The sequence below is a fragment of the Centruroides vittatus genome, unplaced genomic scaffold (assembly GCF_030686945.1).
Source record: "Centruroides vittatus isolate TY-2023 unplaced genomic scaffold, ASM3068694v2 contig_784, whole genome shotgun sequence".
Classification (NCBI taxonomy): Eukaryota; Metazoa; Arthropoda; class Arachnida; order Scorpiones; family Buthidae; genus Centruroides; species Centruroides vittatus.
Window position 1 is genome coordinate 527,896 of NW_027122505.1, and position 27,175 is coordinate 555,070.

Below are 27,175 nucleotides of genomic sequence, written 5' to 3' on the forward strand. Positions count from 1 at the left end.
CGATTGTTATCGTGAAGATAGTTTTAAAAACATATTTACTCGCTTAAATATTGTCGAATTAGCTAATTTAATGTCTAAGTGCATTAAATTAGTTAATTAGAATTAAAAATCGATTTAAAAAGCGAATTTACAGTGATTGTTTACATTTTACTTCGAAGGTTGGAGGCGGGGCTTTTCGCGGCAATTTTTTCGTTTCATAAGTCTGTGATTAGTTAAAGTAACGTCAACAAAGACAGAAAAGACTCAATAAAACTGTAGAAGGAGTTTCCCTTTGATTGTTTTCAGCCAACTGTGTAGTTAACTGCGAAGATTTACTGTAGAATAGTATGGGATGTATTTACCAAAATATTTATGGCCCAGGGGTGGTAACAAAACGTTTATTGGCTTAAACAAAGTCAATCCACCTACAGAATAGCGAATTAAAGCTAAGATCGCTGGAAAATCGAATATAACGCAAAATAATCGAATTTTTTGATTAATTACGCCGAAAGGCGTATGCCGCATCACGAATTAACGGCAAGTCACGTGACATACGCCTGAACGCGTATAACCGCATGGAAAGGGTTAATATTTTACTGTAAATTTTTATGTTAATACAGCATATGTTGATACCTATGACCTCGATTACTAGCGCTAATGTATGGGTTATCAATTGGGCAGCTTTTTGATTGGCTTTGATAGACAGTGACTACAATCTTTAAACATTACTCATTATAATTGAATTTTTGAACAATGAACATCAAAATGTTAAAGCATAAAATTTCGTCTTTGAAAAATAAGATGATATTGGTGACATCTAGCATGAACTTTCTCAAGCAGAGATGGGTCAGAAGAATGATTTAAATAAATAAACCATCAGTAACATCCAAAAATATCCTCAAAGAAAAACTTCAGACGGATGATTGGGATGATATTGACCAAGCATTGCTTCAGTGATTCAACATTCAGAGATCTTCAGATGTTGCTCTCGATAGGCCTTTGTTCAAAAGAAAAGCCAAACAACTAGTCACGTTGCTGAATGCAAGTCAAGAATTCTTTTGTTCTGAGTGGTGGCTTAACACATGGAAGAAGAGGCATGACATTATGATTGGAAAGTAAGAAAGCAAAGTCAGAGGATTGAGATACAATGCATATTGGTTGAATTCAGAATAACCAGAAATTTACAGCAACTATTTACTTGATGAATTTTTTAATTATGATGAGATAGGACTATTTTATCAATTGACACTGAACAAAACATTAAAATTTAAAGGAGAAAAATGTACTGGTGGTAAAATATCAAAAAAATCAATTAACATTGGATATGTGCCAACATGTCAGATAAGAGAAAACTGCTAGTGATCAGACAATTGAAAATTCTGTGCTTTAAAACATTAAGCTACTCCATTTGAACTATCAATGCAATAGTAAAACTTGGATGACATTATCCATTTTTGTAGTAGTAGTTTAATGTTGAAACCAAAAATTGAAAATAAAAGTTCAGCTTCTAATATATAACTGTCCAGCTCATCTGCATGTTGAAAACCTCAGTAAAATCAATATACGTTCCTGCCTGCCAACACCATGTCAGTCATCCAGTCAATGGACCAGGAGAATAATTCACAATTTCAAGACCTTATGTAGAATAGAAGTGATTCTTCATTTAATTCAAACCTTGGAATCAGAGCAAAGACTATCAATGAATGTTCTGAATGTAGCATGATTTGCTAAGAAGACTTGGAAGAGAGGCAATAATTGCAACAAGAACTGTTTCCAACATACTTTGTTACAGGATGTATGGTAGATAATATTTCAATGATGCTAAAGTGCATTAATGACAATTCTGTTTGTGATTTAAAAACATGGACTCTGACATAAATGCAATCCTAACAGATGAATAATCTAACCCCATAAAAGGTAGCTCCACCATAGAATAAAATGAGAAAGGACAAGATGATGATGATGATAAAGAAATTGTTCCAACAGCAAAAGCAGTATTGAAAGGTGTTAGATTCTAAAAACCTTAAAGTACTTCCATAGATAATGTGGAATCAAGTGTGGAAAAAGCACTCTCTTGAAATATTCATTAGAACATGCAATAAGTAGCAGAAAATAATGGACTACAGTATTGAAGTGTAGCGTGTAAAATTGTTTTTCATTGCATAAATTTATTACATGTACTAATCATTCAAATAAAGTAATGTGTGTGTACAATATTTTATTTTGTCTATCACTACTCAGATTAAAAAGTCATTTGTTACAGTGAACCTTCAGATATATCGAACCAAGTAGCTCAGTCCCTACAGGTTCAATATACAACAGAAAAGTACAGTATCTTATGATCAACCAAAATTTCTTTTATATAACTACTTTTACTAAAATAAAATGAAAGTAGTAATTTTCTTACCGGGACCATTTAAACACTTCTCAGCAAGCAATAATGCCGATAGAACGTCAAGATGTCTTTCACTATACTTTTTATCAGAAATGATTTTTCTCTAAAAACAAATATTTTAATAAATACTCAAATGGTTTCTTTACATTAAACTACAAATTTTAAGAAATTAAACATTATATTTTGTGAATAATTGTTAGCTAACAAATTTGTTGTTTTATTTATTTAATATTACTTATAATCCAAGTAGTTTCCATTAAAAATATTGTTAACAAGATTAATACATAAGATTATTAAATACTAAGACATTAAATGAAGTCATACAAGGTTACGTAGCATACATACACAAAATATTACATAGAAATACAAGATAAATTAAGTAAGGTATAAAAATATAGAATATCAAATTTTCATAAACAAAATATCAATGCTATGCACTTAAACACCAAAGTTAAATATTGGATTTTTGAATATCAGTAATAGATGTCATCACAAAATTGTCTGAAAGACTACTTATCACCTGCAAATTTACATTTTGCACATAAAACTGAGTTCATTCAGAAAAAAAGTCATTGTCTGTAAACTTAAGTATTTCTAGAAATTGTTAAAACATACTCACTTTAGCTTGATTTATAACTGTTAATGCAATATAACTTAAATGCTGGATGATATGAATTATAGAATCACATATGAAAATCGTTTGACGATGAAAAGTTGCTTCAATTGCCTGATAAAGAACAAAATGTAATCGTTCCATGTAATTTGTCTTAAAACTTTAATATATAAAAAACAGTCATTCATAAAAGTTACTTTAAGATTATAGGGGAAAGAAAACACTAACTTAAATTTATAAGCTGTCCTAAATAACATTATAAATTTTAGTCTAATGAAATTCAGAATTTGGAAAGCATTTTCAATTTCCTTACTTTACAAAAATTTTAAATATGTTGAAACTTTTGAAAATTTAACAATCCTTTTAATTATTTATAGCAAAATCAGTCAAAATTGAAAAAATAAATTTCTTTTTGATTACTTGTTCAGGTATGATTTAGCATTTGCAATGAATTTCCTCAATCCCCACAAACTTTCATCTGGTATGTGATACCTTCATAAACTTTCATACAAAAAAAATTTTTAAGAACTGAAACATTATGTATTGTAGATGTTCAAATTCAGGTTATCCGAATTTGAAAGCAACAGGTCATCTTAAAGAATTCATTGATAAGTTATTTCCTGATATTTCATGAAATTAATTTGTGTAATTTATCGAAATATTAATAAATTTGCTATCAATAAATAATAATATTAAAAATTTTAAAGGTTAGTTTGTTAGTAGTATGTAGATAATATAATCTTAATACACGATAGTCCAGAGATGATTTTGAATTTAGTAAATAACAAAAATATAGTTTTTGAATTAAAAGAAGAAAACAATAACAGGATCAATTACTTAGATTTAATGATAGAATGTAGAAACTCGTTAATTTTTAAAAAATACAAAAGAAACTATTTCATACTGTTCCTATTGTCCAAATGACATGAAGAAATAATTTTATTACAGAATTACATAAAATTGTGTGTAGAACTACGAGAAAACAATCAAATTAAGGAAGAAAATAATGTAGTTAAAAAATTTTTGTTAAATAGATATCCGCAGAAATTGTTACAAAAATGGGTGACGGATTATAAAAATAATGGTTTTAAAGTAAAATTAAATAAAATCAATTATAAATGTTAGTTTTCCATTTAAAGAAAAGTTATATAATAGATATAAAAAAGTACAGTGGTGCCTCGTATAACGTACGCCTCGAATAACGGACGCTGCGAACAACAGACTTTCTGTTTGGCCGTTACGTGACTCGAGCAACGGACTGGCTGCGAACAACGGACTTTCCGGCATAATTGGTGACTCCTCCGTGGGTGCGTTCTTTAATAGCGGTCGCTCTGCGTCTCCGCTACGGGAGTGCGCTGCTGTTTGTAGGCATTTAGGAACGACGGTGAAAGAAAGAAAGATGGCGGCGCCCGCGCTATCGATAGTATGGTGATGGAGGAATCTATAATTCTAAAATATGAGCTTTTAAAGGCAAAATGGTCCCAATTGTAAAATTTAACCATAAAATGGATTATTTGTTGAAAGAGCATTCAAAATAGCCACAAAAAAAATTAGAATGTCAGCTACCATTCGAAAAAAATTCATAAAGACACTTACATCACCGCGTGCACTAACTTGCGCTTTCACAATTTCTAAATTCTCATTCATAAAACCACATAATGGACCCGGAAACGAAACTATCTGAGCCACGGAGGACGCCATGTTGCTTTCCACCGTAAACTACTGCTACAAGCAGCTGTTTTTGCCGTTCGACGGCGCGCACTCCCACCGGAATTTAGGAACGCGTTCCACAGGAATTTTTAAACAGATGTCGCTTGCGCAGAGTTACGCGGAGGAATAAAAGAACGCACCCCATGTTCATTTTTTTATGATACAGTACGGTTATTTTATGCTGCGGAACGAATTAACGTTTTAACATGTATTTCTATGGGAAAATGCGTTTCGTATAATGAACGTTTCACTTAACGGACGTGCACCTGGAACGGATTAAGTACGTTATATGAGGCACCACTGTATTTAGATCATATAAAATATGTATAGTGCCTAAAATAAAAAACAGATGTAATTTAGTTTTACGTAATGGAAAAAATAATGAATTAGAAAAATTAGAAATGGCTGGTGTGGTATATAAATTTGAATGTAATGTACATGTAATAATAATAAAAAATGTTACATAGATGAAACCAAAAGAAAATTAAAAACTCGTATTAAAGAACACGAAGCTGCCATTAGGCTGAAATATAGATTCCCCTTGGTACAAACACATTGAAAATAATAAACATTGATAAAACAATATTAAAATAGTTTATAGAGAATAAGACATTATTAAAAGAACATTATATGATTGTAAAAAAATAAAAATTTAGTTAATCAAAACACAGGATGTAAATTAGATGATTGTTGGAGATATATCATACCTATGTCACCTCTGCAATGAATATGTGGAATCTATGCAAAATGTAATTTTGTCGTACATTCAGTAAAGGAAGACAATGTCAAATAATAGATATTATAGTGTTTGAGAGTATATTTAAAATTATTTTTTAGATTTTTATAGAATACATTTGTAATTTTATTGTAAATTATAGTAGCAATCCTTTTTACCACATGTATCGGGTGTTCTGGTATATATGTCAGAAGTGTTATTTCTCTAAGGTTATTGCTAAAAACTTCTTGTATGTATGTTTTGTACTTTATTTAAATGTCACTCAGATTGTACTAAAATAATTTGTACATTTTATAATTTTAGAACTGAAGAGGGCTTAAATTTGATAAAACTGAAATGCATTTTGATACGTTATAAGAGAGAATATTGTTAAACAAAGGCATTTTTATTGTTTCCAATTTTTTGTTTTTTTATTGTCTTCAGATAGACAGTGGCAATTGAAGCATATTATGACAATATTGTCATATTAAATATATGTTAATTAATTTTAAAAAATTAATCAATTTGGTTTAAAGTTTGGGTACATCAAAAATATTTCTTGTCACTATCATCTCATTTGAAGAATACATTAACAATAATTTTCATTAGTCAACAGAATTTTTGAATGTTATTTTTATGTTCTAAGTTAATTTCCTTAAATTATTTGATTTGTGCAGGAGATCCACACAGCAAACACACTCAAACAATATGGCAATGAACTGCAGCTTCTGTTGTGGTATCTATAGTTTTATAACTATGTTCTTTTTCTACAAGATTACTAAACTTCTTTGTTCAGTTCAAATACTAATTAAGATTTCAAGATTATATTTATATATAATTTCATGTCACATATATATATATATATCATGTAATGAACTTATTGTTTAAAAACAATCTATTTTTTGATATCTCCTATCTAAATACAGTCAACTCCGCATAAGTCGACACCCGGATAACTCATCACTCGTCGGTTATGTAGTAAATTTTTTGTGGTTCCGGCCCACTTACATAAACATTAATGTTATTAACCTTAAAAAACTCGGTTTACTCGATATCGTTTAATTCGTCACCACTGGATAAATCAACATACTTTTTTCTGTTTCACACTTTTTAGAATTCCGATAAGTCGACTCCCCCCCTGAAAAATGAGTTCACACCACACGGCTTATTGTACGGTGTGAACTCATTTTTTCGGGAGGGGAGTCGACTTATCAGACGTCAAAAAAGTGTGAAACAGAAAAAAGTATGTTGATTTATCCAGTGGTGACGAATTAAACGATGTCGAGTAAACCGAGTTTTTTAACATTAACATTATTGCCTACGTAAGTCGGCCGGGACCGCAGAAAATTGACTAATTAACCTACAGTGACGAGTTATCTGGGTGTCGACTGTAATAGACAAATTTATATAATGTCACAAATTATATATTAAATGCTTTCCATGTGATTTTAATATTTCTAAAATATTTGAAAAATAAAAATATTAACAGTTTCTATAAATGAAAATTATTGCTTTAATTCATTAATGAAAAGTCTGTATGAAACAATATAAATGACATAAAATTTCAATAAGAAATGATCATCTTTGAAATGAATTTTTCAATATTTTAAACACTCATATTTAAAATATTAATAAATTTTAAATGTATGAAGAGTGTTGGAGAGTCTAGAGTCCATTAATACTTCATTGTGGTTCTAAAAAAGAACATATATTTTTAAATATTCAATCAAAAAACTTTCATAAAAAGTACTTACTTTTAGCATTTCAACCATTTTAAATAAGGCAAGAACTGAACTTTTCACCATAGGCTTTGATAAAGTAACATGCAAATTTGTTATTGTTTTAACTTGATGACTTATATTCCATGCAAGCATCAGACCCTAAAATGAATTCAAATATTGTTGAAAATAAACATGTACATAAATCTAACCAATACAAAAACTATTTCAAATGATTTGTCCTAGTCGTTACTAAAAATTTTTTCACATGAAATTTAAATTTCGTATGGTAATATATTTAGTTTTGGAATCTTTTTCCTGGCTTATTTTCCGAATCTCTGTATCACAATCTATTTAGCACTATTTTTAGTTTATATTTGTAATTGTGCTAGCGCTTTTACATAAAATTATAACTTACTATTAGAAATAACAGAATATTTTTCTTTATTTTTAGTATTTTGTTTTTGAACTGATAATTTTACAGCACGTTTCACAATATCATCTTCACTGAAATATTGATGATCATTTTATACACCAATGAAATTAATAATAATAAATCTGGGATTTTTCAATTTTCAACTTTTAAGTTACAAAATTATTTTTCAATTTTCTATTTTTTAACTCATCTATTAAATTATTTTTTAAAAGTTAGGGAAATATTCAACGACTACAAAGTCATTTGTGAATGTCAAATTTTTAACAGTTTTTAACTAAATGTCATTAATTACAGTAAAGACTAGGTAAAATAATTTTAAAACATGCATGTATAATTTACTTACGTGAATAAAAAGTTTGCATTTTCTGTTTAGATCACCTAACAATTTCCCATTGTCTTCTGAATTAGAATCCATTTTTATCATCCATGACGCAACATTCAAGTATAACGTTTGAACATCTCTAGATAATAAATTAGCTTTCTTTTAATATTTTTTTAAAAAACTTTCATTGAATAAAAATTAACTACTTTATAGAAAAAAAAAACATTTTAAACAACTGTTGAGAAATGAAGTCAACAAATGCATTTTCACAAACACCAGATTTATTTCATAACATATAAAGTTTATAAAGTACAGGTATTCCTTGTACAACACGATACTTCTACAACATAGTTTGAAAACTGGGGATATACCTATACAACACAACTTCCAGTTTCACTATAACACGGTCTTAGAAATCATCAAAATTTTTAAGTGTAAACTATGTTATTCTATATTTTATTCAAGCAAGCATGTGTTTCGTCACAAATTTGCCCATGAACTTTAGAATATTGAAATTTTCAAATTATAGTGGGTGATCGGTTAATGAACAAATCAGATAACGAACACTTTTGTGAAAGATTTTTATGTTCGGACAACGAACACCTCACAGAACAAACGCAAGCAGAAGTGATGTAAAATAACTAATACCGAACGGTCTTCCCTTGTCTTCAGGCAACAATTCGAAACTTTTCGGAGCGCGGGAGACATCGAAATTGACGTTCAACCTGGTATATACTGATTGGATAGTATTCCTCCAAACTTTGAAACTCTCCCTTGTAATACCAGCCTTTTATTTTTGTGACAGAAACAATTCTTTTATAGTATTCGCAAGACTGTCAGGCAGGCACTTGTCAAGTTTTGTGTCAGTTTTTATTTTAGAAAGGTGAGAGTATAATAGCGAAGGTAGAGAGTGGGCAGAAGATGTCTGATGTTGCTGGGCAGTATGGCTTGAACAGGTCTACAGTAGGCCGCAGTTCAATCTTATCTAAGAAAGATACAGTAGAATCAAGAAGACTCAAGCAGTTAAAATAGTAGTAAAAATTACATCTGAGAAATAACAAACATTGAAGAGCTCATAACAAAATCTGAAACTGTTCTGACAACAAAAGAACATCAAGAAACTTGGTACGATATGTTTTTTTCTGAAAAAGAGAATTAATGCCAATATCTGCTATTAAAGATCTTTCGAAAAAGTGGGGGATGTCAGATCAATGGTCTTAAAATGGCATCCAAACCAGGTTGAGATTAATAGGCTTGAGGATCTCTACAATTACAATGCTATTAATTACTTCTGAAAAATCCTGAAGGAAAGAAAAGAAAACAATATTAGACAATTCTTTAACCCCACAAACAGAAAAAACATGACTAATAATAATGCACGACTGTGTATATATGTATTTTTATTATTACATATAAATAAATATAGTAAGAAAGTAAATATTTTTTTATTTTTTGGGGTTTCCAGAATGAATTAATCAAATTCCCATAAAAACCTATGGTAAATCGATAATCAGTTAACAAACAATTTGGATAGTGAACAAAATCTTGGAATGGATTATGTTCGTTAACCAATCACCCACTGTATTTTGTGTTTTTTGTCAGGTTTACTTTAACGAAAATTGATAGGATAAAGAAGAAAAAACTTGCACTAACTTTCCTATCAACCAGGTGTTGATGCTGCTTTTAGACTTTAGCCCATAAGACTGTCACCGTGTTTTCTTTTTATAGATTAATCTTTGTACTTAGTAAAGTTTATTTAAACATTTTTAGATAGTGTTATTAAACTTTTTTTAACTGTAGGTATTACTTACCTATGAATGATTACTTCATTCATAAAAATGGCAAATGAAATACAGCAGTATCTCAGTACTAAAACAAATTAGTATTTAAACACAAATTCTGATAAAAGTTGCTCAGTACTCACCTGAACAAACACCACCCACTAGAACAAAGTTCCCATTAACAACATATTTTTATTTTGTCGTCCATCAACATTTTTTATGTTGTCAATACTTTTGATACAAATCTTTTTACTTACAATTAATGATACAACAAAATTACATTCCAATAAACAATTTTGGAATTAAACAGTTAAATATATTCATTCTTGTGAAAAATATATATCGATATTGCAAGTATTCTCTCTCCAGAATACATATATTTGATGGACCAATCTGATTTGTAATTAATAGTCTTAAAATAATTAAAAATCTAATAGTTTAAATGACTTACTTTGGAAGTGATTGGCTTTTCTGTTGTAAATATAACTGTCTTTGCGACTTAACCATTTCTTGAGCTTTTCTATCAATAATTGATATCATGGGAGAAAATTTTCCAAAAAACTGATCTGGAAACCATAACACATTTCCAACTAAATGAATTCCAGGAAGCTAAATGAAAAAAATTAACATTCAATTTTTTATTAAAATGTGAATTTAAAAACAAGATTTGAAAACAACATATTCAAATTTGAACTAAGAGTGTGTGTGTGTGTGTGTGTGTGTGTGTGTGTGTGTGTGTGTGTGTGTGTAAAGTGTAAATACAAGAAAATGCTATAAAACAACTGACTAATAAAATTAAAACATTTATTAAAAGTTATAATTAATTGAAATAATGACTATTTTAGAAAAAACAACTTTCACTTGATAATTTTCTAATTCACTGTACACATGTATTATCTTTTATTTATATATATGAATAATATTTAAATAAATTATCCAGCAATGAGTTGCTTAACCTTCTCAGCAACATTTAGTAGTACCATCTGTTACGATATTTTATTAAAGAACTTTTTATATTTTAACTATTCTGAAATGGCAAAAAATTAATTTTGAGGGTAGGGATGGGTTTTATAAAACATTATAAATGCTAATCAGTAAAACTGTCATCAAGTTTAACCCTACAGGAGATACACATAACCCCTTTAACACCTCATCCTGTCAACCTTTAACCATCAAAATTCAATAGCATCAATCTAATCTCCCTAATATACAAACCACCCTGCAAAATTGCATAAATTTTCAACAAAAAGCACAGGAATTATTAAGCTTCAAACAAAGTAAACAAAATCATGTCCCATACACACTAACATTCATACAGAGAAAAAACTCCCAAATTTTTTTGCATTTTGACATTTCAAAGTCCCTGGTCGTAAAATGTAAAAATCTTCAGGGGATCGTTTTTTGACCAATCACCATATTTTCCTTCTGTTATTTATAACAGCCAGGAAAGTAAAAATGTGCAAAACTCCTCCATATGTATTAATAAAATGTTGCTTGAACTACGATTCATATTATATTAATGTGATTTGTCACTACTTCTGGTTACAGGATAGAGATCTTACTCACATTTCAATTCATGTCATCTGATATTTCTAAGTTGAATTTTCATAATTTTTGAATCATACTGGTCAATCCCTTAATTGATAAACATATCCATATAATGTAAACTGTATCCTGCTTCCAACCATTAATTTCCATGTGTTTATTGAATTCTGGTATTAATCAGAAAAGCTTTATGAACAGGATAAGTCCTCCTGTATACTGATATACACTTTATCTCATTGTATTCGTTAAGAGTTAAGACTGCAAAACCAATATGTGGATGGGGAAGTGCCCCATAGCATGCTCGGCAACACTGTACATAATGTTCTCATTTGTTCCATGGGGGGCCCCGGTAGCTTCTTTTCACACTTTCCTATCTCCCTGTGTTTCCTCTTCTACCTAACTTCTTACTTTCCTAATTTCTTCTTTCCGTTTCCTACAGGGTTAAGTCTTTGTTATAACGGATAGCCCTTCTTATCTTTAACATCAAATCAAATCGATAAACACAGTAAATTTCACAAACATAATATTACCTTTTTATATAGCCACTAAATATAAAATACTCATTTAATTTTTAAAGCTTTTTAATTAAAAGATGTTCTTTCAAAATAAAAAATTATAGTCGTAATAATAATAAGCTTTGAATCTGTGTCGCAGTACAATATCTTTTCTTTCCTGTTTATGTCAATGCATATGAACAAAACTATTATTCCGATATTCCTATAACAAGGACATTTGCTAAAAACTCAATTTTCTTTAAATCATGTTACTGTATAATATACAAATATACTTTTGTATACTACTTTATTATTTTACAAAATAATTTTGTGTGTTTATTATCTTATTTACAGACATAACTAAATACAGTGACATTTAATGTCAATCAGCATATTGTGGTAATTTATTTTTATTCATTACTACACGTTTTATGATCAATAAGTTTTGAAAATATAGCTTTTAAATTTACTATTTTTAATTATATAATGTTTTAGAGTTTATTTTTTAGAAGTATTTATATAAAATAAATAACCAACATAATTTTGATTTCATAATGAAATTTTTAAAGCAGATTTACCTTTTTATATACATCCCATAACGATTTGAAGAATTTCTTATCTACAATCCGAAAGAGTGAGTAGTACAATACATACAAAGCACAGATATCTACAATTCTTCGTCTTGCATTTAATTCGGCATTGTCTCCTATTAAAATACCATTTATTTGACTCAATCTTTTATATTAATAAACTCGATATTAAAATAAATTTTACCTATTTTCGGCTCAATAAGCATGAAATAATTTTTTATATTCAAAAAGAATTCTTCCGCAAAGTAGCTGTTTTTTGAAACAAATGCTTTTCCGTCGTCATAACCTTGTTCCATGCAACTCTGAAAATTTCAATTTGTAAGAACCTGTTGAAATTGAAATCATCATCAAGCAAGAATTTAATTTCAAAAAAGTAAAAACTGGTTGTAAAATAACAGACCAGGAAAATTCTGCCCTCTAGTAATTGACTTTCTAGTCGGGAAATTAATTTCTCAAAAGGCAACAGTTTCTCTTTAGTAATTCCGAATCTTGTTGGATCGTGATGAATTGAGCTTATCATTCTTTTGTATAAAGTCCAATGTTCTCTTAATGTGACTTGAATATCAATGATTTCATCTAATGTAATTAATGTGGTCAGAAGTTCTCCCAAATGTTTGTATACCGTCTATATAAGAAGAACGATATATTCAGATTCATTCTTCAAATTATCACAATATATTAAAATAAATTTTTATATGATTATTAAATACAAAATTAAGAATTTTATATGCAAAAGCAAACATACTATATTTATTTATTTTTTCTATTTGTTTTTTTCGTCACTTACAATGCTCGTGTTATGTTTTATCATGCATGCCTTTAATATTTATATTTCTATTAACAAATTTAGATTATTACAATGTAAGAAATCATCAATATAAAATTCCTAATTATTAATATAAGAATTGATAAAAGTAATAAATACAGTAGAGAGTCGTTAATCGGAACCCCAGTAATTGGAACGATTTTCAGTCGGACTGTGTCGTGCTGAATCGAACGTTTTTGATACTAGATTTACTTCTAAAGTATAATTTTCATGTTTTTATATTCTTCAATATATTTATTTTGTTTGTACAAAATGAAGAAATAATTTTTAACGATACGATAGCCTCGATTATTATTATAAAAATTTTCGTTAGGCTTAAAATCGACGAAAATTCAACACGAAGTGACATGCAATGGAGAAAAATTTGAACATCGGACAGGTTAATATATTTTTTCATACATAATCGGTAATCGGAACAAATCACTAATCTGAACAACCCCAGTCCCCAATTGATTCCGATTAACGACTCTCTACTGTATATTAGATTAAGTTATAAAACTTTCAATTTAATAGATAAAATTATTTTGTATGAATGTAAATAACTCATTAAAATAAATTATTATTGTTTTGCTTCGACATTCAAATATAATAATCGTAAATCCATTCAAACTTAATAATTCAATATGATTATCTGTACGTAAACAGGCTATTATACAAACAAAAAAAAATTATCCAGCTCGAATCAAAAATGTATGTTTTATTGACTTATCATTGATCAATGAAAATATCAGTTTACCTGGAAATGAACATCTGTAACATCAATGAGTGTAGGTCCATTTTTATTATTTGTATACAAAGATGCCATTTGATGGATTGTGTTTTTTACTACTAAGTTGCAACGATTAACAAAACAGGATAACTCCTAAAACAAAAAACAATATTAAGTTATTATTCTGAATCATTAGGTTGAATTTAACCATTAGAATAAAACTATAAGGGTTGCCCAAATGAAAAGTGGGGACACATGTTAGAACTGGCAAATTATTATTGCAAATCTAAAAGAAATCTCAATGTTTGTTTAGGCAAAGATCCCAGCACATCAAGCAGATTGATGCCCCTTGCATAAATTCTGATGGTTGCTGGTAAAAAAAAATTCTTCAAAACTATTGCTCGTGTTCTTTGTTTCGGGAATGTGATGGTAGCACCATGTCTCATCTGCAATAATACAGAGAAGGAATTCGAGGTCTTTGTTATAGCATTGCTCTCATCTATAGATGTTGGCATTCCAATTGTTTTCAGCCACTAAAAACCAAACTACCAACAGTTCTTTGATTCTGGATGCTTCCATTATAACTAACTTAACATTAATCTGTCAATTACTGGAGGTAAAATCTATTCCTGCCAATACTTAATGCAGCCCGTGCTTTGCCTGTGTTAACAATTACCCACATGTAAGTTGGCCCACCAATTGCTACTTTTCACAATGAAATACGACGTGTGTCCACTTTTCAATAGGGCAATCTTAATAATTTTTCATTAGGTTGGCATTACGATAAAAATTTCTACATCAAATTTTAAATCGAATAGTTTTCTATGCATATTTAACCTACCTGCATAACTGAAATAATTCTTCCAATAGCTATTTGAGCATCTCCCTCTTGAAAACCTCCTTTGGGTTCTGAAGATAAAATTTTTTTTTTATTAAATTTAAAAACTTTTATACATGAAATACTTAAATATCACTTAGTATAAATTACTATATAAGTAGCCATTAAAAACTGAACCTGCAATCACAATTCTTTTTTAGCATGACTGCATGAATAAGGTGGCTATTTTCCACTGAATTTTCACTTGTAATTAAACTGCAAATAATTTCTGTTCCTCAAATTAAATCCTGTGACGTATCCTCTCTGTGCATGCCAAATTTCATCATAATACATCGTTTAGTTTATAAGATGTTTATAGAACAATATCCTTGACCAGGGACATTTTGCATCTGCAAAATACAAAATGAATTTTAAATTACGGGAGGGCCGAGCTGTTTCTCAGAAGGATCGGGAAATGATTTTTCTGCATTTTTTGCACACGAAATAAACCCCAAAATCTATTAAATCAAAGATCACAGCATCTCGGGTTAAAAACAAGCATTCAATGTCATAGTAACTTGTAGACTACTATCATTATATCATATGTAGCATCCACGACATCATGACTACCTCTTGATATCAGAGCAGAAAATCACTGCCTTATACTTTCAATTGTGTAACAAAGAAAAACTGTACATGATTGCATGCACGAAGCAGTGATTTTCCACAGCAGTTTTCTGAGGGTCGGTGGTAAGAGGGAAATTTTTTCAAATGAAATTTTTACACACAGTCGGATGGATAACATGTAGTATGAGAATATCATGGAAGCACAGCTACATAAATCAATTTGCTAAAAAATGCCCACAAAAAATTGGTAAGCACAGAAAATCGCCACCACTGACATGTGATCGCAGGTTAATTCGAATGTTTAAAAACAGTAAAACACATACAAAGTTAAATACGCAAAATGTAAATTACCTCCTTCACCATAAAAAAGAAGAATGTTATAATATTTTGTTTTGGCTTCATAACATAATTCCTGCATTTCACAACATATTGCAGCCAATGCTGTGATGATTTTATTTAAAATTTTATTATCGGTAGATATCAATTCTAACAAATTAGTTCTTTCATATGGCAAGTACTGCAAAATAAAAGTTAATTTATTCATTATTATAAATTATTTTATTAGTATTAATATAATAGTTCAAACATCATTATAACTATACTATTGAATAATCATTTAACAAGAATACAAATATTTACAACAAATTATAATAATAATTATTATTATTATATATCTTGAACAACAAATAAATTAAATACTACATCAATTATCAACAAAATACATATTAAATTATACAAAGCTCACTAACACTTGTCAACTTAAAAAACCTAAATCATCTGTTTTCACGTGTTAAGTCTTCCTGCTAAATATCTTTCTTTTAGTCATGGGAAGGTTGATATACTTAATTAACTTAGACCAGTGGTTTCCAACCTTTTCTAGAATGCGGAACACTTTTGTGAGCAATTTTCTTTAGCGGAACACTTACTTAAGTTAATATGAAATACGTAAGCTTGTCATCAGTTATTTTATTAGAATTGAGCAGTTATAATTCAAAATCTCTACTCATATTATTAACACCAATTCTAAGACAGGAAAAAATATACCTAAATAACTTTAATGGGAAACTTGTGCCTGATGTTTTTTACATATTTCATTCAGTTTTTATCGTTGCCTTTATCTTATTCGAAACAGTAGTACATTCCATAAGTACGAGTCGTACATATATATTTAAGTTTATGAAAATTTTATGATTTTAATTTTTTGATATTCGGCGGCTCGAATACGATTGACACTTTCCGATTTGTGACTAAATCTGCGGAACACTTGGGAGATGCTTGCGGAACACTTGGGAGATGCTTACGGAACACCAGTGTTCCGCGGAACACCGGTTGGGAACCACTGACTTAGACTGATGATAACTTAAAGACACTATGTTGATATAAATATTAAAAAGTTAAATTATATCAATCAATCATATTTGTATTACTACTAACTTTCATCAATAAATTACAGTGGTGCCTCATATAACGTACTCAATCCGTTTCAGGTGTAAGTCCGTTATACAAAACGCATTTTCCCATAGAAATACATGTTAAAACATCTAATTCGTTCCGCTGCATAAAATAACCTACTGTACCATTAAAAAAACATGAAAATGGAGCAGTCACCATTTATACCAGGTAGTCAGATGTTATGAAGAGAAGGTGAGAGAACACTTTTTTCACACATTCATACAGACACACTTTTTACACATTGCAGCAGGTCTCTCTTTTTTTTTATTGTTTTTTAATCGGAGTCAGATTCAAGAGAGGCTACCAGGGCTTGCAGGGTCAACTCCTCTTGTTCCATCCTTTGTATTTTGGCAGCTGGCTTCTTGAAAAACATGTCTAAGGTGGTCTGTTTCTCTCTCTTCTTCAACACCTGTCGGAAATGAACAGGCAAGGGTGTCATTGTAGAGATCATTGATCCTGTTGGCCTCAGCTGTGTTTGGATAGTGAGTGTTGGTAAACTCCTGAACCTCTCCCAATTTGACAAGGAAGTCCTTGATGGCAGCAGTTGAAATTAGTTGATTGGATTGCTCCTCCTCGTCAGATGAAGCTTCCCTTTGAGCTTCATCATGTTCCTGGGCCAGAAGTGCTTGGAGCTCTTCAGTTGTCAGCTCTTCTTGGTGTTCTTCAATGAGCTCCTCCACATCCTCCATTTCCACCTCCAATTCCAACTCTCGGGCCATCGAGATGATCTCCTGCACTACTTCTGTATCCTCAGCTGGTTCTTCTTGGGTCCATTCAGGAACAAGCCTATTCCAGGCTGAATTGAGGGTCTTCTGCATGACTTCTCCCCGGGCCTTCTGGATGAGTCCGATTGCCACAAGAACATCAAACTTCTCTTTCCAGAACTTTCAGACAGTCGTGTCTCCACAAAGCTGACATCCTTCAAACACCTTCATGAAGAGAGCTCTGGTGTACGGTTTTTTGAAGTTGACAATGATTGCTGATCCATTGGCTGAAGGATGGCAGTGATGTTTGCTGGCAGATACTGCACCTTGATGAAAGGATAGCTTTCTTCCAGGATCTCCTCCAGGTCTTTTGGGTGACCAGGGGCATTGTCCTGGTATCAGTAGGGCTTTGAGCGGCAGCTTTTTGTCCAGCAGGTATTTCTTTACAGCAGGAGCAAAGGTTTCCAGGATCCATTCCTTGAAGACAACCTGGTCACCCAGGCTTTTTGGTTAGACTTCCAATGGACAGGCAGGTTGGACAAAGAAGAAAGATGAAAAAAAAAACAGCTTACTCTTCCCCAGCCAAAGAGCAACTGTTTTCAAAGGCTCCCAAAATACCTACATCAAGAAGCTATTCAGGGAAGCCAAGAAGGGGAAAACATCTAAAAAAGGCAGATTGTCATTGGCAACGGCAAAAGAGTGGAAACATCATTCACACTTGTTCGCAGAAAGTTTGTTGTTCGCCTCACGTATCTGCCGAACGGAAAGTCTGTTGTTCACAGCGTCTGTTATACGAGGCATATGTTATACGAGGCACCACTGTAGTTCTTTTCCTACAGATATGTTTAGTTATATATAAAAAAACAATTCTATGATCCAATTTTTAATCAATCACAACCAGACAATCTTCTAAATAGGTGAATGAATAGAAATCAGTATAATAGAAATCAGTATATAAAATTTTAAATATTTTTCAACAAAACTTCACAGGGACCACATCTTTCAATAAATCACACATCATTGAAAAGTCAAATCTTTTATTTACATATATCATAACATTTCCCAATTTATTTAAATCTCTAATTCTTGACTAGCTTCTGAAATCAGGTATGTCACATGTGCACACTTTGTAAAATCCATATTTCGAATAAGACAATATCTGATTTTAAAATCCAACTGTGACAAATGAACCACAAACTCAAAGTTTTTACTCATAGGTGAAATGACAGATCCCAAAACATAAAAAGTGACATTAGACTAGGCAATTTGGCATGACATCAAATGCGTCATTTGTTCAATTCTGGTTGATAATTGTTAATTTTCTACCTTTCTGACATTATCAATGAGAGATGCTACAAACAACCAATGAACATGAGAAGAAAAACAGAAGGTGCTATCAAGCACCAGGTTAATGAACTGTAGGAAAATGAATTCTTATTTATTGTGTGGGTCCTTCAGGAAAATCATTGTGCATTGTTTGTGAAAGTACTCTCTCGGATAATAGAAGACATTCTTAACAGACACTGTAGAAAACATCAAACTGAATTAGAAGAAAACCTAAGTTAGTTCCTGGGTCTGAGATATGGAAAGAATATGTGGTTAAGAAATAAAAAAAGAGAAAATATATTTGCAAAATGAAGTTGTAAAAGTGCGGCAATACTGGAGACATCTTATGAAATAGCCTTTGTGTTGGCTAAAAAAACAAGCCTCTCTCTGATGGAGAGGAAGTTGTTAAACCCTGTCTCGAAAAATTTGCAAAATGTCTTAGTGATAAGAATGTTGAAAGAAAAGTAAATGAAATTTCTCTGTCTAAGCAAACAGTTATAAGATGCATTAAAGAACTTTTGTACGTTACTGAGCAATTGAAAGACCATGTTCATGCTTGTTCTTTCTTTTCTTTAGCCTTGGACTTACCCGCTAACATATGTCACGTAGCCCAATTAAACATTTTTTATAAGAGAAATTGATGGTAATTTTAACATCTTTGAAGAACTTATCAGTTTTGACTCACTTTATGGAAAAACCAGAGGGTCAGACATATTTGACAAAGTAAAGGCCTATCTAGAAAATCAACAACTAGATTTTAGTACACTCATCAGTGTTTGCACTGATGGAGCACTGTCAATTGTAGGTAGAGTTTCTGAGGCTAACTTTACTTGAAAGGTTTTTAAGCCATTCTGTACTAAAGTATCACTGTATTATATGTTGAGCATCTTTGTATGGAAAAACTCTAAATTTAAAGAATGTTATGACACCAGTTTAAACCAATTAAACAGAAGAGAATTCAGAGAATATTGTGAATTTTTAGATATGGAATATGGTGATCTCACCTTTCATTGTGACGTGCACTGGCTTTCTACAGGACAAGTTCTCAGTCGATTTTGGAAACTGAAAGACAGTGTTTGTAATTTTCTGGAAGAGAAGGATGAGCTACATGAAAAAAAAATCCTGTTATATGGTGAGAAATGGCTATTTGATTTAGCATTTTTAGTTGATGTTACCAGCCACCTCAATGATATAAATTTGAAACTGCAGGGCAAAAACAAATTGTTCCCTAGCTTAGTAAATGACATCAGTGCATTCAAAATTTAATTAAAACTGTTCATCTCTCACTTAGAAAACAGGGACTTAAGTCAATTTCCACATTTAAAAGAACATAGTGAGTCTATTGAAGATAATGGCAACCATTTACTGAGAAATGCAGATTATTGCAAAAGTGCAAAAGGCATTTATAAATCCCTTTTCGCTTGCTGATCAAAAAATCTTGATGATGCATAGTAACATACAAATGGAATTTATTGATCTCAAAATTCTGTATTGAAAATCAAATTTAATAAACTTCCATCATTCCTAGATGCTTCCGATATAATTAATTTCTAGCGATCGTTGCTCTGTGAACATTTTCGAAATCTGAGAAAATTTGCTCAGAGTTACATCTGTTGTTTTGGAACAATATACAGATGCAAACAAGCATTTTCATCTACAAAAATGATTAAGAACAAACTATGGTTGCAACTGATTATTTAAATTTGAAAAATTGATGCTTTGAAATTGATTTAGCTCCAAACCTTACAAGGTTAGCAAATTAAAGCAATTTCAAAAGTCTCATTAAAGTAATTAATGTTTATCTTCTCTTTGTATGAAATACTTTTATTTAAAACTGCTAAAAGTATCTATATTACTATATATATAATAAATCATTTTATGCATAACTGTTAAATATATCCATACTACCATATTTTAAAAGGGCTGAAAAGGGTTATAGTTTGTATGGGGTATGTTAACTAAAAAACTAAAAAAATTGACACATGAACTATAAAAGGTTGGCCACCCCTACCTTAAAAGAAGATTGGGGGTTACTTTGTCCAATCTGTTTGGACAAGTAACCATTACATGCTTATTATCTAGGTTAAATCATTTCCGACATTAAACCTATTTTATCTAAATACCTATTTCATTTTCAGTTTTAACCAGACCCTATATACCTTAACGCTGTTCTGTCAAGTGACAATAGGCTAAATTTCCATCTCCAAAGCATATAATCTTCATTCTTGAATTCTGTAGTCACAACTCTTAAAATTGTTTCCATATTACTAACTTTAGAAATACACTTTGTATATTTTCATATCAAGCTTAATCATACAACAGTCCACTGATTTACAATAATCCACAAGAGAAATCTCATACTTCTCCAATGTATCATCAATTTTTTTTATGAACACTTCAAATTGTTACTATTAATTCTAATATTTTTTAAAACTTTAGATTTGTTCTATTCAGAACAGAATCTTCGCCAATAATTCAACACATCTCCAGTACTCAGTTAATATCAGTTACATCCTTGCATCATCTACACTTGAAATTTGCTTATTGTTCTTAAGATTACTCTGTAATAACTCTGCAAATGACAACACTTCCTACATCTATTACACTTAGCACTAAAAAAGTCACCATGGAAGTTTTCCATAACTTTAAAAAATTTACTATATATATATACAGTAAAGACAACTAGTTTATACTACTTTAAGACAACTATCCATGAAACTTGGAAAATTTATCACCTAAAGGAGTGGTCTTGTCATGGTACTATAAATGGTACAGTACCACTCAATAATAGTATAGTATATATAGTATTCTAGTGTAACACAACATAGGTTACTGTGTAGGCAATGCAATGAAATCCAGCAACAAATTGCTTAACTTTCTTGGCAATGTTTAACTGCATGTAGCACCATCTGTTATGATATTTTATTAGAAGTGTAAATTTTTTTTATTATAAAATGGCAAAAAGCTTAATTTTGAGGGTTGGGATTGGTTTTATAAAAAATTGTAAATGCTAACAACAAGAAAAATCATCATTAAGTCCAACCCTACTCAAGGTACGACACGTGACCCCCTTTATATCCCCACCCTCTAAACCTTTAACCACCAAAATTTAATAACAATCAATCCCCCTAATACACAAACCACCATGCAAAATTTCAGAAATATTCAATAAATTCAAAAGTTATTAAGCTGCAAACAGATGAATAAAATCATACTCCCCACACACTATATACATACAGGAAAAAAAAAACATCTGAATTTTTTTTTGACCAATCACCATACTTTGTTATATATAATAGAGTTGGAAAAGTAAAAATATATGAATAATAATCAATAATGTGCATGGGGTGTCTGATATTAAAGGTATAGTTGGCTGTTATACAAAACTGCATCAGTGCAATATGCACGACTAGCCACATTCATGTGTATAGTAGTAGTGGAGTCTGGAGTGTTGTTTTGTTCAAGACTCAATTTAGCTTCTGGGAAGCAAACAAACATGGCATATATAATTGCAGCATATTTCAAGTGTATAGTAGGTGGCATTATCAGATTTTTGCAAGCCAAAGGAGTTAATTAGAGCAAAATTCATCGCAGATTACAAGGCGTTTATGGCCCAGGCATTTTAAGCCAAAAAGAAGACAGCATTTGGTGCCAAAAATATAAACTGTGGTTAACACAGCAGAATTGAGAGGTCCTGCAACATCCTCTGTATAGTCCAGATTTAGTCTCCCTTTGATTTTCATTTATTCGAATCTTTAAAGAAATTTTTGACAGGGAAACACTGCAGATCAGGAGGAATTGCAAGACACCATTCTGGACTACTACAAGCAACTTGACAAGCAACAGTACTGTAAAGGGATGTTCAAACTAGTGTCACACCGGGATAAATGTCTCGACGTCTATAGAGATTAGGTCAAGAAATAAAAACAAAAGTATGCAGTTCTTTGCGGAATGTATTAAATATTTTCTTTAATTATAAATGTTAGTGTAATTTTGGCTTGTACCTTTAATATCGGACACCCCTCGCATTATCCATCTTTTAATATTGTTTGAACAAACATTGATTTTATGAACAGAATTAACTTACATTGAACAATGATTAAAAACGGTGTAACCATTTTCTTTATAAATCAATTAAAATCTGAAAATAGTTTGTATAAACCTTTTGGCACCCATACTGTTGTAAGATGTACAAGTTTCTTACTACAGTAGAGCATCGATTATCCGACTCAATTGGGGACTGAGGAGGTTGGTCAGATAACTGAAAAAATGGATAACCAAAAAGTATGAAAAAATACATTATTAGTATAGTGTATTAGTATATCCCATGTAATAAGCATATTAGTATATCGCTATTAGCCTACTTCGAGTTGAATTTTCATCGATGTTAAGCCTAACAAAATTTTTTTTTAAATAATCATCATCGTTAAATTATTTATTTTGCACAAAGTAAATACAGAAATAAAGAAAAAATAGAAAGTCGTAGAGAAACCGTGTTGTGCTAGATTGCTTATTCGAATTGTTAAACACAAGATCGTGTTATTAACTCAATCACTTGGCTTTTGACTCCACCTTTATTTAGTTGAGTCCGGGCTTCAAAAGGTGGAGTCAAAAGCCAAGTGATTGAGTTAATAACACAATCTTGTGTTTAACAATTCGAATAAAAAATAGAAAATTAAGCCTGGTTTAAATACTGGCCTTTCTCTCATGGTCAAGCCAGTGTTTCCCAAGGTTCTAGAATATATTCTAGAACCTTGAGTGTTTCCAGCTAAAACACGCAAAAATTTAACAAAAATAACATTAAAGTAGCCTAGACATAGCCAAATATTGTAGCGCCACATCACTAGCGGACATTTGAATTTGCCGACTAGAACGTGGTCGGTTAACCGATGTGACGGTTGATCGGGGTCGGATAATCGATGCTCTACTGTATTTCATTATGTTTTTAGAGATTGGTTCTTGCTTCTTCATCTTTTAAGTATTCTTCCATCAATTCTTTTTCTAAGTATATGCAAAAGTTTTGTTTACCATCCTTTTGTAGTTCCGTTACTATTGCACAATTGCCAAAGCTAGGTGACAGTAGTAGCATTTTTACAACACAAATGCTCATGTGTAAGTTTTTTTACTAGTTAGTTCTACTTTTCATGGTTTTTGTGTAGTCTTTACGTACATTATAAGCAATGTTTAGACAACTTTGAGAAGAAATACCAGAAGTTTTAAAACTAGCATTATCTGATGATGATGAAATTGATGTCTTTAATCAAAACTGATGATGATGGAAGTGACGAAAAGATTGAATTAAGTAATGATGAAAGTGACATAGACAAGTTCATCAGATAGCAAAATGTAAAGATGATATTGAGTACAATGATTGCTAGTACTATTTAGGTAGAGAAACAGCACCAAAGTGGAATGAAAAGACAAATTTGAAAATGATCAAAACTATACAAAAGAATATTATGAAGATATTTCCTGTATCAGAAGCTGAAGCTTTTCTCAAAGTTTTGGATATGATTATAATAGATGAGATGTACATTGCACTAACAAATATATCATCAATGTTTATAGTAAATTTAGAAAAGAAAAACTGTAAAAAACAGCATGCAGAAAACTTTATTTTGTAATCGTGAATATTGCAGGAATAAATGCAAGAATAATTTTTCTGATGAACAATCCTGGACAGTATCAAGAAAAGGAATCTCTGTAAAACTTGTCTATACAGCTAATAAAAGAGCATCTTATTTCGTGATCAGGACTTTCATGCCTTCCACGTGATATCTCAGTCTTTCTTCAAAAATATGTCATGAGAAATGCCAAATGGAAGATGATGACTTGGTACATGTTTTCAGTATGAATATAAGAAAAATTCTTCTGCCTCCACAAAGTGAAAGAAATGTAAAAGGTTTATCTACAAACAACATGCAATCAATACAATATGTCTTGGTAAAATAGGTGTTTAATTCATAGAATAGATGTCTTAATTGAAAAATAATATAGAGAAATAAAAGGAAATTTAAATTCGTATTAACATATCAAATTAACAAAATGAAATAAGAAAATGAAGCGTTGTAAAAAGTACAATACACGATTGCTTGTGGAAAAAATTCTCGCACACGTGACGAAAGGTTGAGAGAGAATAATTACTCAAAAGATTGCATTGATAAGAACGTTAAAAAATAGAAAAGTTAACGTGTACCAGAATAATGCATTTGTTTAATCATAGCAAAACATTTAAAAATAATTTAAAAGACCATTATAAAATATATAATGTAAGAAAATTAGCAATAAAGCTACAAGTAATCAATTTTTACTATGTCACATCAATGTAGCATGATATATGTAAGAATTAAGCATGATATAAATGTAAAAATTAAGGAATATTGAGATTATTAAAAAAGGAAAACAAAAAATTATTGGCTATTGAATCAATTATTTTTAAAAATGAAATAAAATGAGAATGCATTGAAGTCATGTGCACACAAATCCACTAATATGACCCAATAATATTTTCACACTAATTATACATTTTTAGAGTTTAAGTAGTAGTAGTAGTAGTTTACTAAAAATGCAGAATAAGATTTCTTTATGCAGCAAAATCTAATTGAAGAATTGAATAAACACATCATAATTGCAAATAGTTTATGATACATAACATCTAAACGTGTTATATCCTAAACAATTTTGTCATCGTGTTCATAGTAAGCTGCGCAAGTATTTATATTTTAAAATGTACAGTGAATCAACTATCAGTCATTGCTTGTTAATGGTCTGTTAAATTAAGAAAAATTTAAAAAAAAAACAGATCTGTTAAATTTAAAGGTGTGGATAAATTTTAAAAATTTAAGATATAGAACGTAGAAAATTTCTTATATAATAATTCATATTTAATTTGTTCAATCTGAAAACTGTTGTTCTAGAATGCAATTGATGTTCAAATCAGTAATGATTTAATTACTGATGATTAGTTTTGTAAAGAACAAAGTTTTACCATTATCATTCCGTGTTTATTAACTTTTCCTGCAAAAGTAGATTAAATACATTAAAATTGAAAATTATATATATAGACAATATTTAAAATCATCACAGATTTAAAAGTTACTGTAATTCATCAAAAAAGTTGTTTATATATAAAAATTTATTCATATTTTTATAAGAATTAATTTTAGATATTAATAGTCACACACTGAATATAATTATATAGAATGAAATACCAACAATTGCCTGAAAGATGGGGCTAGATTTTGGCCAATTAAATGATTATTATAAAGCAACTTAACACTAGAGGGATGCATTAGGTACCATCTCTTGATTAATTTAATTATAATTTTAATAATTTATTAAATAAATTTAGAACCTTCTGGAATAAAAGAACTGACCCGGGGCGGGGCTTGAACCCGCAACCTCCACTTGCCGTGCAGTGCACTTGCCTGTTGCACCACCTGGACCCCAAGCAAGTCTTTGCTTCCAGATATATATTAACTTTAGATATAACCTTACTTGGTTAAACATGGCACTGGCCGGCATTACCTGATTACCCAACAAGCTAGGTATGTATGTATGTATATATATAATAAATATCTTATAGCCCAATGAGTATATAATGAAATACCAATGTTTGCCTGAAAGACAACTCCAACGGGCATAGGAGTTGTCCTCAGCCAGTGCCGTGTTTAACCAAGTAAGGTTATATCTAAAGTTAATATACCTCTGGAAGCGAAAACTTGTCTGGAGTCCGGGTGGTGCAACAGGCAAGCGCACTGCACAGCAAGCGGAGGTTGAGGGTTCAAGCCCTGCCTCAGGTCAGTTTTTATTCCAGAAGGTTCTAAATTTATTTAATAAATTATTAGAATTATAATTAAATTACTCAAGAGATGATACCTAACACTTCCCTCTAGTGTCAAATTGCTTTATAATAATCATTTAATGGGCCAAACTCTAGCCCCATCTTTCAGGCAATTGTTGGTATTTCATTATATACTCATCAGGCTATAACATGTTTATTATTTATAATTATATAGCTATTTTTTTATGAATCTTTTTGATTTGTAACATACAAACCTTTGTTGAAATAATGAAAAATGTCATTTTTGACTATATAATATATAATCAGTATAATTTTCTTTATTTGAATTTGTAAATTCATCAATACATTTTGATTCAGTCTAACTTAAATCCTACATGCATCATTTATTCTGCTACTTTTTACCTTCAATATTAATGTTTTTGCTTTCCATAGAACAAAAATAAAAAATGTAAACAACATTCTTTATTTTTGGTACATGTACAAGTATACCTCAAGTTACGTCGTTTTGAGTTATGTCATTCTCAATTATACGTCGTTTGTCAAAAAAGTATATGGAACAATAAAAATCAACTTTGCAAATTTAACTTTGCAATGTCGTAATTATATTTTTTA

General features: G+C 30.5%; 1 protein-coding gene across 4 annotated transcripts in view; it reads right to left on the reverse strand.

The window, feature by feature from the left end:
- The window catches only part of SWIP (strumpellin and WASH-interacting protein), a 59,842-nt gene that overhangs the window by 25,597 nt on the left and 7,070 nt on the right, over positions 1-27,175 (reverse strand). For 3 of the 4 annotated variants that reach the window (XM_067277948.1, XM_067277947.1, XM_067277946.1), the window contains exons 3-13: positions 15,629-15,794; positions 14,675-14,742; positions 13,861-13,986; positions 12,699-12,923; positions 12,483-12,600; positions 12,287-12,414; positions 10,121-10,278; positions 7,910-8,027; positions 7,167-7,292; positions 2,994-3,101; positions 2,387-2,477 (exon numbers count right to left, since the gene is read on the reverse strand). In XM_067277948.1, coding sequence (XP_067134049.1) covers positions 2,387-2,477; positions 2,994-3,101; positions 7,167-7,292; positions 7,910-8,027; positions 10,121-10,278; positions 12,287-12,414; positions 12,483-12,600; positions 12,699-12,923; positions 13,861-13,986; positions 14,675-14,742; positions 15,629-15,794 — 1,432 coding nt within the window. Of the gene's footprint in view, positions 1-2,386; positions 2,478-2,993; positions 3,102-7,166; positions 7,293-7,909; positions 8,028-10,120; positions 10,279-12,286; positions 12,415-12,482; positions 12,625-12,698; positions 12,924-13,860; positions 13,987-14,674; positions 14,743-15,628; positions 15,795-27,175 lie in introns of those variants that run through there. The other variant, XM_067277949.1, reaches the window with a different exon arrangement.